Source organism: Drosophila hydei, unplaced genomic scaffold, assembly GCF_003285905.1.
Source record: "Drosophila hydei strain 15085-1641.00,03,60 unplaced genomic scaffold, DhydRS2 tig00008134-arrow-pilon, whole genome shotgun sequence".
In the NCBI taxonomy this organism is placed as follows: Eukaryota; Metazoa; Arthropoda; class Insecta; order Diptera; family Drosophilidae; genus Drosophila; species Drosophila hydei.
In genome coordinates this window covers 336,319-350,611 of record NW_022045843.1, presented here as the reverse complement: position 1 = coordinate 350,611, position 14,293 = coordinate 336,319, and the positions used below count along the sequence as shown (strand labels likewise).

General features: G+C 41.8%; 2 protein-coding genes across 2 annotated transcripts; both read right to left on the bottom strand.

Annotated features, from left to right (window-relative positions):
• Positions 1-78: 78 nt before the first annotated feature.
• LOC111594116 (protein brown) lies at positions 79-3,749 on the bottom strand. Its single transcript, XM_023307275.2, has 5 exons — positions 3,301-3,749; positions 2,986-3,218; positions 2,342-2,922; positions 501-1,360; positions 79-447 (listed from the first exon to the last, which is right to left on the bottom strand). The coding sequence occupies exons 1-5, from the start codon at positions 3,434-3,436 to the stop codon at positions 260-262; spliced, it is 1,998 nt and encodes a 665-aa protein (XP_023163043.1). The 5' UTR covers positions 3,437-3,749; the 3' UTR covers positions 79-259.
• Positions 3,750-4,042: 293 nt separating this feature from the next.
• On the bottom strand, positions 4,043-5,339 carry LOC111594129 (queuosine salvage protein). Its single transcript, XM_023307288.2, has 3 exons — positions 5,149-5,339; positions 4,974-5,093; positions 4,043-4,905 (listed from the first exon to the last, which is right to left on the bottom strand). The coding sequence occupies exons 1-3, from the start codon at positions 5,303-5,305 to the stop codon at positions 4,130-4,132; spliced, it is 1,053 nt and encodes a 350-aa protein (XP_023163056.2). The 5' UTR covers positions 5,306-5,339; the 3' UTR covers positions 4,043-4,129.
• Between the last annotated feature and the right edge of the window lie 8,954 nt (positions 5,340-14,293).

The following is a 14,293-nucleotide window of genomic DNA, read 5'->3' as shown; positions in this document are numbered from 1 at the left end:
ACATACGTATTTACATCTAAATATACACAGAGATAAATGAAATGCAATATTTTTCGCAGAAGCAAAAGTTGAGAATGAGAATGAAGAACAGGCAAACGGCTTATGCATAAGATTGAAAATGTAACTAGTTATGTATGAATATGTATAGGAATAAACCTTTATTCGGCTGGTACTTGAACGCCTCGCTACGAATAGAATGCGCTAAATATGAATTGTAAACAATGTAAGCTGAATAGAATGTATAAAATAAAATCTTAATTCAATAGTAGCCGCTGCGATTGATATAGCGTCGCACCAGCACGAACGAGACGATGTGGAAGGCCAGGGCGACCAGCAGCAGGCTGACACAGTCCATCCAATAGGTGTATTCGGCTGTGCGGAAGGACGCCTGCTGCAGCACCTCCAAGCCGGTCTTGACGCACGGATGTTCCTCATTAACTGGACAATCTGTGCGGGAGGAGTTTAGTCGGATAAGGCATGATTATTACTGATCTACCCACCTATGTTATCAATGTCTATCCAGAAGTTGTACATCAGCGCCTCGTTGGAGTAGAAGAAGAGCGAGAGGTACTTGAGCAGCGGCACCGAGTCCACGTTCATGTAGGTGCCGCCAAATATGAGAAAGATTAGATCAAAGGGCGCCGCGCACTCCGATGCCATTTTGTCCGTTTCAAAAAGGCTGGAGAGGAAGATGCCATAGCCCACAGCCGCAATGGCCGAGAGACTCATGAGAAAGCCCATTGTTACGTAGAGCAGAAAGCCGCGCGTATAGTAGATGGATGCATAGATCACGGACAGAAAGAGGTAGCCTTTGAAGAAGGCCACCGGCACAAAGGACACCACCAGCGCCACATAGTACGCGGACAGGCTGTATGTGCCCTCGCCCACCTCGCGTCTGATGATGGGCAACGCAGCCGGAAAGATGTACGTGACGCCATAGCTGAATGTGAAGATCATCTCGTTGCTGAGCATGAATATGGACCCGCCCACATCCTGCACAGTGCGCTGCGTCAGACCGCCCACGCCGGAGTACATCAGCGAGAGCGTCACGGCGGTGATCATGAAGAACCCAAACCCAATCAGCCCGCTCTTGATGTTGCGCAGATCCTCGGTCATGAAGCGTATGATCAGCAGATACACCTGATATATCCAGCGTATCTTCTTGAAGTTCTGCGAATGCTTCAGATACTCCCCGCTGTAATTCCTCGCCAGCAACCAGCTGCCGCTGTAGAGTCCGTCCGTTTCATGCTCGTACTTGGCGCGCAGCAGCTCGCCTGCATTCCCGGCGCCTTGGCTTTCGACGAGGGTCTTCAGGTAGAAGTCGGCGGGATTGCAGTTCAGTGGCTGCATAAAGCCCATGCTGGAGGGAGAAGGCAGAAATTGTAACGCGCTCTATTGGCATATAAGGAATGAAGTATGTGCTGGGAGATACCCTATGCAAGGAATATTGAAAGATTGCCCATATAGGGCTTACATATACTAGCTGGAAGATACCCTAAACAAGGAAAAATACTAGAAGATGCTCTATGTATCGTATGTACTAGAATATACCCTATGTAAGTCAAAGGTATGCACTGCACGATACCCTATAAAAGCCATAAGTATGTACCAGATGTTATCCTACATAAAGACTGAAGATACCCACTAGAAGAAATTATAGACAAGGTGTAATGTATGTCTTAGTAGATACCCTACACAAGGAATACTTGAAGATACCCTATATAAGGAGTAATTTATGTACTAAAAGAGAGCATATATAAGAAATACTTATGTACTAGAAAATACCTTATAAAGGAAATACTTGAAGATACCCTATATATACAGGAAAAACCTTAAGATACCCTGCCATATATATAGATGCATGCTTAGCTATAAGTTCATTAACAAATATGGAGGGCAGCAAAGTAATGATACGAAAAGTATGTCAAGGATAGAGAGTCGACTAGAGAATGCCCTATAATCTACTCTGCACACGCTTTAATCATATTCCGTTCATTTACCAACTCATCTATAAAATCATTTAATTTTGCTCTGCTTTGTTATCTTAGCTAAAAGGATACCCTGTATTTGTGTAGGCAGAGCATATTGAAATACGTGGATTATTTTCTTATCTATGTAAATTTCACTGAAGAAAGCGGCCTAATAAATAATGTAATTTCCGTGTTTATTATTAACATTTAACGAAAGATAAAGAGCGCGATAAAAATACCCATGCTCTTCTATTTGTATAAGATAGAGATCGTGCCATAAAGACCCTACAAAGTATGCCGACCCGGGAGTCTTGTTTGCCCATCAACGCCCAGTGACAGATCTTGAGATGCTGGAAATGGTTCACACTCACTCTGTAAAGAACTTGGCCGCCTTTTCGGTGCGTCCCTGGTAGATAATGCGACCGCCGTCCATGAGGATGATGTGCGTGAAGAGCTCAAAGATGTCGGACGTGGGCTGGTGGATGGAGCAGATGGCCGCCTTCTTGTGCCGGCCGTTGGGACTGTTGTTGAGCACGCTCAGCGTGGGCAGCTCCTTCATGGTCTGCAGCAGGCTCTCCTGCGACTTGTCCACAATTTCCATTTCGATGGAGTTGCTAGTCGTGCTCTCGTCGCTGGGCGTCGCGAATGAATCCTCGCCATAGACCTGGGTCAGCGAGTGCTTCGCTATGCGCCGCCTGGTGCACAGGTGGCGCAGAGTCTTGATCACCGAGTAGGCGCTGAAGCTGTCCAGCCCGGTGGTTGGCTCGTCGCAAAAGAGAAAGATCGGATCTGTGATCAGCTCCTCGGCCAGGCTGAGCCGCTTGCGCTCGCCTCCGGACAGCTGTTGGATGCGCGTGTGCGCCGCATCCCTTAGACCGACGGCCAGCAGCAGATCCGAGACACGCTGACGCTTCTCCGCCTTGGTAGTGCGACGATGCATCTTGAAGTGCGACTGAATTGTGGGCAAGATTAGGCTGGTTTAATGGGCATTGGTAGCCGATGCGCGAGGACCTACCATGAAGTACAAATGTTCGTAGGCCGTAAAGGTTTTAACATTGATCTCAAACTGCGGCAGAAAACTGGAGATGCGTGTCATCTGATGCCGTTCCATGGCCATGCCGTTCAAAACCACATCCCCGGTTAGGTTACCGCGCAGCCGTTGCGAAATCGCTGCCAGCAATGTGGTTTTGCCCGCCCCCGAGCCGCCCAGAATGGCGATGAGGTCGCCCGTCTTGAGGTGGCCGCTGACTGCAGAGGGAAAACCAAGAGCCACAGTTATTCGGATTCGGATTGGGCAAGACAATCCGCCCAGTTCCCACACATAGCTTACCGTCGTGCAGAATGCGCAGCTCCTGCTGCTTGCGGCACTCGTTCCAGAAGCTATAGTTGCTCTGCTCCTGGGCAGGCACATAGTAGTTGAGCTGCTTCCACTCCAGGCACAGCCCGTCATGCTCGTCCGCCGGCATTGCTCACTCAATCGCACGAGTTCAATGCACGCTCAAATTTGGGTTTTCGTTGTGGCTGCCTGCGGACAGCAGCATCCGCACTAATCCACGCTTATCGCACGGCCCACTTTTATCTTATCAGCTCGTCTATTGGTATTTGCATATTTCCGACACTCACTCAGTCGCTCGCTCACTCACTCACTTTCTTTCCATGTGACTCGGTTGGAAACCTTAAATCTGTGCCGTGGGCAAAGCAGCGCGCAGCAAAGACCGAAGACCGAAGACCGCGACAACCGTTCGAGCCAAAGAGCCGACTTCAACTGTGCCGCAGCGCTGACAGCGACGTCGTTTTTTACACCCCCAGCCAACTGGGCACAAACAAAACAAAAACGTGGGTAACATTAAACTTCTGACCGCATTTTAGTTTAACCAAACTAATTGTCGCTTATCAATTGGCATGCTCTGTAGTCCGCGGGATGAGGTCTCCATAGACAACGCCCGCTGGTTGTTTAGCATGAAAATAAGTTAACTGTTTTAAAGGCCAATCTACTAGCCGACAAAGAGCCAGACAATAATGTCAGTGTCTTAGTCTAGGCAACCCTTTAGTCGATGCTCTTCAGTTGTCGCTATCTCATTTAGGCGTCGATTATTTCTTTAATGGCAGAAGATTTCATGATCTGGCTTTTACAATCAACAACTTAACTTAGTCTCGTTTTAGTAGTAGATGCTCAGCACCTTGTGGAATGGTATATGCTCCAGCTCGGCGGCGTGGGCGCGCCTGAAGTCCCACAGATATTGATCGATGAGTATGGAGTTGACATTGCGTGCGTCCACGTCTGGATGTTGTTGCTTCAGCAGCTCCAGCACTGCATCTTTGACTTCTTCGATGATGTATATGGAGGCGCCGCGTATCTCGACTTCCATGGCGTCGCCGTTCTCCAGGATGGTGTCCTTTTGCAGCACTTCCAGCAGCTCTGGCGTGTACTCCAGACTGCCGAAGTGCACCAAAACTTGAGGTATGCGATAGTCCGCAAACATGGTTACTTTTTCGATATCCTCGAAGTGGCCAAGTCCTTCGCCATGATAGCAGGACCACAAATCGCCGACAAGGATTTGGGCGCGTTTCCATATGGCCACCCGTTCGCCAGCAAAGGTCGCCTGATCTTGGAAGCAGGGGAACTCATCCACTATCAGTTTCAGCAACGTCACGGCTGAATGGTTGGCCGCCTTGACAACATTCTCGAAGCGTCCTTCCCAATTGGTGAGCAGACGTTTGCCCACTTGATGTAGGCACTCCAAACGCTTTTCAAGCAGTGGAATCTGTGTGATCGCATCGTCGGGCCGGAATATGGAGGACAACGTTTCCTTATCTATTTTCGAGTAGAACTCTGGGTTCGTTATGTCCAAGCCATCCGCCATGGCGCGATTAATGGCCGCACATAGAGCGAAATAGCCGGTGTAGCCGTTGACCTTGTACTTGGTATAGTTATCTATAAAAATATTAAATTTAAATTGTATACATTATATATATATATATATATGTATATATGCTACTCACGTGGCGTCCAGAAACAGAAGTTCAGCGTGTCCACAATGAAAATCCAATTGGCCGCGTACTCATCGCTGGACTTGGGGTGAAGTTCGTGCTGTGAGAAATTGGCGACATCGATGCGTTTTGCTGAAATAATTATTTAACTAAGAGCACATGGCTTAGATTATAAGTATGGACGTACCAACTACGCCGTCAGCAATCTCCTTGACAAGCCGTTTAATGCCGGCGGGCAGCACTTTAACATATTTTGCATGCTTCACAATGTGTTCGCCAGATTGGCGAGGAGTTAGATAGGAGCTCATCTTGGACAGCGTTCGTCTAAGCGGAATTGTTGACATAATATCGATACATTCGCTTCTTAATCGAGATAAGTCTTAGTCTTGTTCTTTGTGCCGCGATACTATCGTCAAAGAATGGTCCAAAACGCATTAGAAATGCATAACGAAATAGTTATGTCCCACAAGTATTGTTAATCTTACAGCAGGTCTTTTCTATCGATTTATTGTTTATCTGGAGTGTTTATTAACTTAAAACTTTCAGGTACCTAACGCTACTTGAAATTTAAATTACGCGCGCAACTGGAAATCTAATGCCAAGTAAATGTTAAATATTTCCCTGTTAATCTTACAAAATACTTCTGTTAAGCTCAGAGCATATGCTGTAAGTCAACATTCAATACAAAAATATCGATAAGTTTTAACTACGATAGTTAGACAGTGTTACCTTATGGCTTAAAATAGAATCAGAGACATTGGCGCGAAATGTTGAGCTATTCAAAATGTATTTGTAATGGAAATGTTGGTTGTATATAGAAAAGTAGGCAGACAACTAACTCTTCCCATCCGTCATCATCATCAGCAGCAGCAGCAGGTTAATTGTCAGCAACCCTAAACGCAGTAAGCTTCATATCCTTGCTTTATGACACGCGTAATTCGAGTCAAAATATGCAATTAAACAAAAACTTCTTGACTGTAAAAATATTTGCATAACTTGGGCAAACAAATGTCAGGGCGTCATGTTCCACGAAGACAATGCTAAGTTGTTGTTGAACTTGTCATTATAAGCACACACACACACGCACGCACACAACTAGCGAGGGAGGGTTGTGCCTTGGTCCTCTGCGCTAAAGTGTAGATTAATAGCTGGGGCGTTGCTGGGGATGGGGGCTGTGTAGACGGGGGCAGTGGGTGTCGCTCTCTGACGGAAATCAGCGCTCGTAAAATGTACGTAAAATTCATTAAGCGCAACAAAAGACACCAGCGAAAAACAGGTTGCAGTGCCAGCAGTCGAAAGGAGCTAGAGAAAGAGAGGGGGATAAAGCGAGAGCGAGAGAGACAGACAATCATTTAGACAAAGCCTTGCATAGTTGATAAGGCGCGTCGTCGCTGGTGGCATAGACAACGGCAAATGGCAATTGCTGCTGACTCCCGACTCAACGACAACTTTGACTTCGCGTTGCTGTCAAGCGAAGCCGCCCGTCAAGCGCCAACAAATTTTTGTCATTTGAAAGGATATGAGAAGCTCTTGTGGTGCGTTATTGTTGCACCACACACTCCAGATGCTCATCATCTCGTATCATTACGATCTTTTAGCTCAGCCAGGCGCGACTTCAACTCAGTTCAGTTCCTTAAGTGGCCGGGCTCATTCTCCTGATAGATTAGCGCTTTGGCAATTTTGGTTTCAGCCAAATTGTTTAAAGCCATCAACCTGGCGCAGGTTCTGGCCGAGAACAAAATGCCCGCAGGCTCTGCCCGGCCCGGCCCGATTGTTGGCCATGTTGATAGAGACCCCGCATTACAACATGTTTGTGGTCACCGGAGGGGCTTCTGTGCGTGTGGGCGGGGTATGTGGCATGTAATGAGTTTTACGCGGTCATACACACGCACACACAGAGACACACGCACACGCACACATATTTTCCATGACAATTTTTGGTCGGCTTCCAATTTATGGAGCCGATAAGCCGGCCAGGGGTTTTGTGTGCTAATGCCGGTAATTAACGTCTTTTGTCAACTGATTTCAATGTTTTCATTTAGCTGCACACTGATGTCCTTAAATACATCCAGACGTGCATACATCTGCGTGTAAATAGTTGCATTAAACTCTTACTGAGCAAACTTAGCGTCTATTTAATTAAATCGGACGCTAACATTTCGATAGAACTGTTCGTGTCAACTAGAGATGGCCGTCAATTGGTACTTGCATAATGCAGTATATATCCTGCAGGGATATGGATTAATTTTTATATTTCTTTTTGTATCTGTGCACTTTTCACTATTTTTAGCTTACTTATAAATTAAGATTAATTAAAAACTACTTAAAAGCAGAAAATTCAGCTAGAAAATATATTTTTGCAACATATGTACATTGTGTACCTTTTTGGGACAGCTTGTCCCAAGCGCAGTGCAGAGCTCGCTCGTGACACGACCGAACAATGTAGCATATCTAGTCATGAGTAAATATTTACGCGTGTTAATTTTACATTATTTTTGTGTGTTAAGTTTTGTGTTTAATTCTGTTTACTTCAATTATGTTCGGTTAGTTGTCTTCACTAATACACTTATACTTCTTTATGCTTGTGTGTATGTGTGTGTGTGGGTTTTCTGCATAGAAAAGAACTCAATTTCTTAAAATGTGCTTAAACTGTAATTGCAAAATAAGTAAAATGCAAATTGACCGCAAATGCAGTGCTCAATGCCAAACAAGCGTCCATCTATTATCTGAAGTACACAAAATGTACACAAAACACCAAGAACAAGAGCCCGGGGCAAAGCGCTTTCATGTCAACCATAAAAATAGCAGACGCATAAAAAATTAATAAGCAGTCGATGCCAGCCAGCCCCCACTGCTCGCTGCCCACTGCCCACTGCTCACTGCCCACTGCCCACTGCCCACCGGCCACTGGCCACTGGCTAGTGGTTAGTCGCAGGAGACGGCGACGCATTGCCATTGTCTTTTCTTTTCCTTTCGCTGTCCTTTCTGCTTGCTGCATGAACCCTTCAACTGGCACCTGCCACGCCCACGCCCATGCTCTAACAGAGCGAGACACATCATTAATGCATAATTCAAGCGTTTGGCAGTTTTCAATATTCAATTTGAATGCCGCCCAAAGCGAAACAGTGTCCTTCTGCACATTCTTGTCTTCTATTTTTGTTTTCATTCATACTAAAAAATACCCTGTAAAACGGCAGACCGTGGTTAGGGTGATAATATACATTGTATATAAACTAAGGTATGGAATGTTATAGTATAGATTATATACAATATAATAGTATATAGTATGGTATAGTATTTATATATATAGTATATATAGTATTTACAGCCTTGTTCATAAAAATAGTAGTGCGACTAAGCTCAAAATATTCGACAACCCAATTAGAAATAAACAAAATATATTGAAAACAATTTTAAATGAATATTAAAACGAACATATTTTATTATCCGTTCAGTTGTATTTTTAGTTCTGGGTTTGTGGAAGAAAAATGAATAAAATGAAGTCTTTCATTAAAATAGTAGTGGTTGTGTCAATGTCTATTTTCTTGTACTATTTTAATTTATTAAAAAAGCAAGAAAATTGTAGAAGTTGAGATATTTCTATGCGAAATTCTATATGATTTGATCTAGCCGGAAAAAGGCTAAACTGACTCGTTGGTAATATGAAATTTAAGTTATTTTCCTAGGGTATCTGCTAGTCTTGCACTCGTAGTGTATGCAAGGCTCTCCTGCTTGCTTGCTTATTTATTTGCTTTCTATGGCGCTGATCATTTTGCCACTGCTGCACGCTTCGCTCTCCTACCGCCCACCGCCCTCTGCTGTGCTGCGTGTACCTGCTGCATTATTCAGACGATTCGATTTACAACAACACAAAATGCATGATAAACCGTTTCACGACCGAGACGATGGCCATTGTCTCGGACCTGTCGTCATCGTCAGCGTCGTCATCGTTGTTCTCGTTTTAGCCGCGGGGGCGTTTCCACTACACACAAAGCAGTAATCAGAAATGGGTTACGGCAGGCGAGTAGGGCTGGGGCCACGCCTCCTGCTGCCCTGTGTCGCTGTGTGTTGCATGCGTTTAGTTGTTTATTAAATATAAATGATTGTCACTTGCGGCATGTTCTCAACGAAAATGTTGACGTCGGCGATGATTGCTTGAATTTCATTGAGCAAGTGCCTCGAGGGCCTCGACAATGCTTCTTATTGCCTTTTCTTGTACTTACACGTGTTCTAAGTCGTTGCCTCCTGCTATTGTTGTTGTTGTGCAATTGCTTGCAATTTGGCCCCATTCGGTTGGGCTGCTGACACTTGGACGCCAGTTTGACAAGTCATGGACATTGGAATTGATATTGATACGACTATTGGCCATTTGGTCAACGTCATAGTCCATGTCCATGTCCATGTGGGCAGCGCACAACCAGTCGTAAATGCGAACGTTCAAGTCCTCAAAGGGATTTTTGAAATGATTCGCCGGATATTGACCACAAAATGCCATTAAAAAATAATTACGAATTTTAATTGGCATTTAGTTGAGGCAAAATGAAAATGTGAACAAAATTAAGTGTTATTGAACATAAAAAATGCTTTTATTATTGATTACTTTAGCGCTTTTATTTATTGAGCACGATCTATGTATGAATGCACTACAGATTGTGTATGTGCACACTCTGTGACTCAATAACAGCCAAGGCACAGTGAAGCTTCCACACAAGCAAGCGATGAATATTATTATTTATTTATTTACTTATGTATAGATATAGTTTCATTAAAAAAATTAAGTATATCAATTCAATCAGTAAAGTTTTTATATTTAAAAATATTTTATAAATATAGAGTATATAGTTTTAGTCAGAAATATGTTGAATTTCTTGAAAGTATATAAAATTAAATATTTTAAAATTTATAAATATATATTTAAATTAAATAATCACAAAGCAAGGAATAAAGCTAAGAAAAGAGAAATTCTTATTAAATTTAGAAATATGTTAAATATATTTTTATTATATTTATATATTTATAAAAAAAAACTGAATGAATGAGCAAATCAAAAAAGTTGTATGATAAGTAAAGGACTCGGATCTAGTATAGCTAGACTACTTGTAGAGCTAAATATCAAACTTTCATTGTATTTACAATAATTAAAATTTCTCTGATTCCTTGTCATTCCGCACTTTCTTTTTAGTTAATTCAAACTGTAGACACACAAATCGTAATGAATAAATGTGAATTGTCAACGCTTGATAAGCTGATGAGTACTTTGATTGGTTTGCGTGTCGCAACGACACTTCAAAATCAATTAAAATGTCGAGAGGTCAAACTAAACAAAAAAGAAACAAAATGGGCTTAGATTGAATTGAGTAATTAGCTTTTAATTGATGGCATTCAAGTAATTCCGATTCGAATGACATTTCGTATTTGTTGTTTGATATGTGATATTTAATACGATAGACCAAAGTTCACATTTAGCATAAACTAGAATAGTTTGATTAGAAATAGCCTAATGGAAGATATAAATAAATAGAGTAGTAGAGATAGACATATATACTGACTGACCAGTAAAAGCATATATCTACTTGATTAGCAGCCACAACCATGTCGATAAAGACTTCTTTGTTCGCATATCTTTAAAATATAAGAGCTAGAGATTTTTTATTTTAAATATCGAAATTCTTTAATAATTAACAATTATGTTATACAACAGCTATTTGAGTGCATTCCATACCTCAATATTTCATTAGTATGGGAAATAATTTCTGTGTCACCTTTTTCTTATTGCCATAAGTCACAGTTAACATCGGTAGTAGTAGTAGTACGTATGCTCTTCTGCAAGCTCACATGTATGCATATAATCGTTAGAGTCCGTTAAACAACTCGTTAGGATATCTTCTGGTCAGGCACTCCCGACCAGAGTTGCTGTCTTTGAGCTTATTATAATATTAATTAATACTGAAAGCTCCTTTAGTCGAAACATTAACTAAACATACGTTTTTTGAAATTAGAAAAAGCAGAGGGTGTTATGCTGAGAGTGCCTGACTGGAATATACCCTTTACTGTAAATATTAAGTAATCATTTCGGCTTAAGTGCTATGACTTCATAGATCAGTTACGTTTGTTGCGTTTGTAAATTCATTTGAATTTATATTGTATTCGCTTAATGGCATCACCTCTGTGGCAGCTATGCCATGCCTCAAATTGTGTGGCAACATGGCAACTGAGCCATCGCTGCGTTGGCGCTTCTGTTCGCGTGCACAATGTACACTAATTGTGGTATGTATTAAATAAACTACAATTGCAAATGGCGCATTGCACTTGGTGTGTGGGGCAAGCGGGAGTTGGCAAAGGACACTGCCACGTAGTTTGTTATTATTTGCAGTTGCATTACCCAGCAATTGTTATTGTTGTTAGTTGCTGCTGCTGCTGCTGTTGAGCCCTTACTTTGCATTGCTGCCATTTCCGCTGCGAGCGCATTTTTCCGTGTAATTGTGTGGGGCAAATGGCAGTTGCGGGCGCCAGTGACGACTGCGGGCATGCAGCGCATATAATGTGCGACAATTAAATCAAGTTTGTGGCAATACTCGATTCGACTGCCCGACTGAGATAGCTGTTGCAGTTAATGCAGCGCCTCAAATCATGTTGCAGTCACACACGACAAACCTCTGCCATATGCTATAATCATATTTAAGAGTTTCCCAGAATGTTCGTGCAACTGCAACCTGAGTTGCAATTGCTGGTGCTACTGCTGCTGCGGCGGCTGTTGTTGGCCAGTTGGCTGGCGGCTTATGTGTTGGCTCTCGTCGTCGTTGGCGGCTGTTTGGTTGGAAAACCACAAATTAAGCAGAGAAATCCTTGCCGTGCATGCAACCGATGGCGCCGCATCGTGTCGACATAAAAAAAAAAAAGAAAACGAGAAGAAAAGTATGAAAGGGGTTAAAGCGCGCCACACAAACATGCAACAACCGACCGCAATGTTATGGCTGCAGCGTGCGGCGGCGAGGCGTGGCTGGTCTGGCAGCGCCAGATAAATGCCCGTTGCCACGTTGTGCCCCGCTCCGGCCGCCACGCATGTTGCATGCAAACAAACGGAGCACAGTCAAAGCAGAGCAGAGCAGAGCACTCACGTAAGCGCTCGTGCGTTTATTTGCCGTTTCCGCTTCCGTTTGTCGTCGTCAACGTCAGCGCCAGCGTTGGCATCGGCGTCGACATCGGCGTCGCTGTTGCTGCGGTCAATTTCAATCCTTCCATTGCGCGTTAATAAGTCGCCATTGCTGCTGCTGCTGTTGCCGCTGTAAATGACACACAAAAATGCGCAGCATTTTGCACATGGAAATGAACTCAACGCGTCACGCCCCTTTGCATGACCATAAAATAGCCTTTAAATTACTAAAAACAAACCAAAAAAACAAAAAAAAACCAAAAACAAAAATATTGCTGCAGCTGCAATTTGCTGTTGCAACAATTCTTTTTTGAGTCTAATGAGTTTAAATACAGACATCAAATACAATTCTAGGGAAATATAATATATATATATATCAGATGGAGTTGGCATGCAGTAGCGTATTAAGATTAAATGAAATTGGATTGGTATTAGATACCCTAGAAAAAATATTCAATGCAAAATTCAGCACAGCAGCACTGCTATTTCTATGAACGCAACTGTATGCAGATGTTCATCTGTGAAATATCTGTACACCATAGCCAAAAATGTATGCTATATTAAAAATTATATAATTATATTGATCAACATACGAGGTGTGTTCAAAAGGTATATTATTATATTACAGCTAAGAAAGACATTGAATCAGGCCTCATTAGTGAGTTGTGCTTTTAGCCAAAAATTTGATACAGATTTTTTAAATCATTCTTCGAGCTTTTGGCAAAACTGAAAATAATTTCTTAAAAAACTAAGTTGATTTTGAATTTCTTTCTAGAAGCAGAAGAATCAAGTGATGTAAAATTGATTTAATATATCCTTGATATTTTAATATTAATATTTATATATTTGCTGTTTCGTCTTATTTATTATTAATTTTTTTTACAATTTTTAAGTTTTTAATAAAATATTTTTGTTGACACTTGTGTATGAATGCCGCCATAAATAAATTGTAATAGCAATCAATTTTTTTTATTGCATATTATTTATATTAAAATTTATTATTGAAGCAAAAAACGCTAAAAGTTTTTCATGCAACAAAACAAATATGAAAAATATGCAACATTTTCAGCTTTGAATAATTGAATACAATTTTACCGATACTGATTACATTTTGATTATTGCTATGTTTTGTGTAAAAAGAAATAAATACAATTTTTAAAAATTTTTAAAATTAATAAATTATTCTAACTTTAACTTACATTATTTCTTACTTTATTCGCAATTAACAATGAAGCCAAAGATAGAACTTGTAAGCGGCTAAGTTATGAACTTAGGAGAGTTCCTAAATAAATATATAATATCAACAGGTTATCGCCCCGTTCTATACGTCTTATTTGCAATGTTATGTTATCTAAACCATTCAATTGTTAGCTCTAGAATATTTATTAAACTTCCATAAAGCATAAAATTTGTGATTTTTCCAGTGTGGAAAAATTCATAATTTCCTAAAATAAATTATTTTTCCTAAAGATCAAATCGGAATATGCCAAAAATTAAAAAGTAAAATAGAAATTACAAAAACTACAGCCAAATGATGACGATGACAATGTACCCTAAGCACATCGCTGCCTATACTCTAAGCCAACTAATATACGTAACTAAATCCACATTGTTTAGTCTCAAAGTGGCTTTCAAAAATTCGAATTAATTCGACTTCTTCACAAGTAAAGCAACATATGCCTGTTTAGATTGCATTCTATGTACAAGCTTGGCAGTTGTTAACTCTTGGCATGCGATTATTGCCAGGAGTTAAGTTTTATAAGTAAGTTTTACAACTAGAGATTGACATAAAAGTTGCTTGCTTACTTGCAATCACAACAAGGCACCGACACACTCACATACACAACTGCAACAAGAGACCTAGACCCAGACCCAGACCTGAATCGCCCTCGACTCAGCCGGCAATGGCAGTGGCAGGCCACCCGTCGTCGTGTCAAAGTTTGAGAAGCATCCATGACACTTGGACCTTCATTTAGTTAAGCTGACGTTATTGTTGATGCCCCCATCGCTGCCGCTGCTGCAGCTCACAACAATGGCAACATAGTCAAACGACAGCATTATCATCAACAACATGTTGCTGCAACAGCAGAAGCAGAAGCAGAGGCGGCGGCAGCAACAATGCTCGCAGATAGCATCAGCAAAGCTTTGCGCACCACCCACTGCAGCCTCGATGACACCG

What these genes read in the sequence shown, in the direction of transcription:
- LOC111594129 (XM_023307288.2), bottom strand. Translation starts at nt 5,305, where the DNA reads ATGTCAACAATTCCGCTTAGACGAACGCTGTCCAAGATGAGCTCCTAT. An exon ending in GATTGCTGACGGCGTAGTTG is followed by an intron (nt 5,094 to 5,148) that starts GTACGTCCATAC and finishes TAATTATTTCAG; the next exon opens with CAAAACGCATCGATGTCGCC. An exon ending in CTTCTGTTTCTGGACGCCAC is followed by an intron (nt 4,906 to 4,973) that starts GTGAGTAGCATA and finishes ATATTTTTATAG; the next exon opens with ATAACTATACCAAGTACAAG.
- LOC111594116 (XM_023307275.2), bottom strand. Translation starts at nt 3,436, where the DNA reads ATGCCGGCGGACGAGCATGACGGGCTGTGCCTGGAGTGGAAGCAGCTC. An exon ending in GCTGCGCATTCTGCACGACG is followed by an intron (nt 3,219 to 3,300) that starts GTAAGCTATGTG and finishes TTCCCTCTGCAG; the next exon opens with TCAGCGGCCACCTCAAGACG. An exon ending in GATAGACATTGATAACATAG is followed by an intron (nt 448 to 500) that starts GTGGGTAGATCA and finishes CCTCCCGCACAG; the next exon opens with ATTGTCCAGTTAATGAGGAA.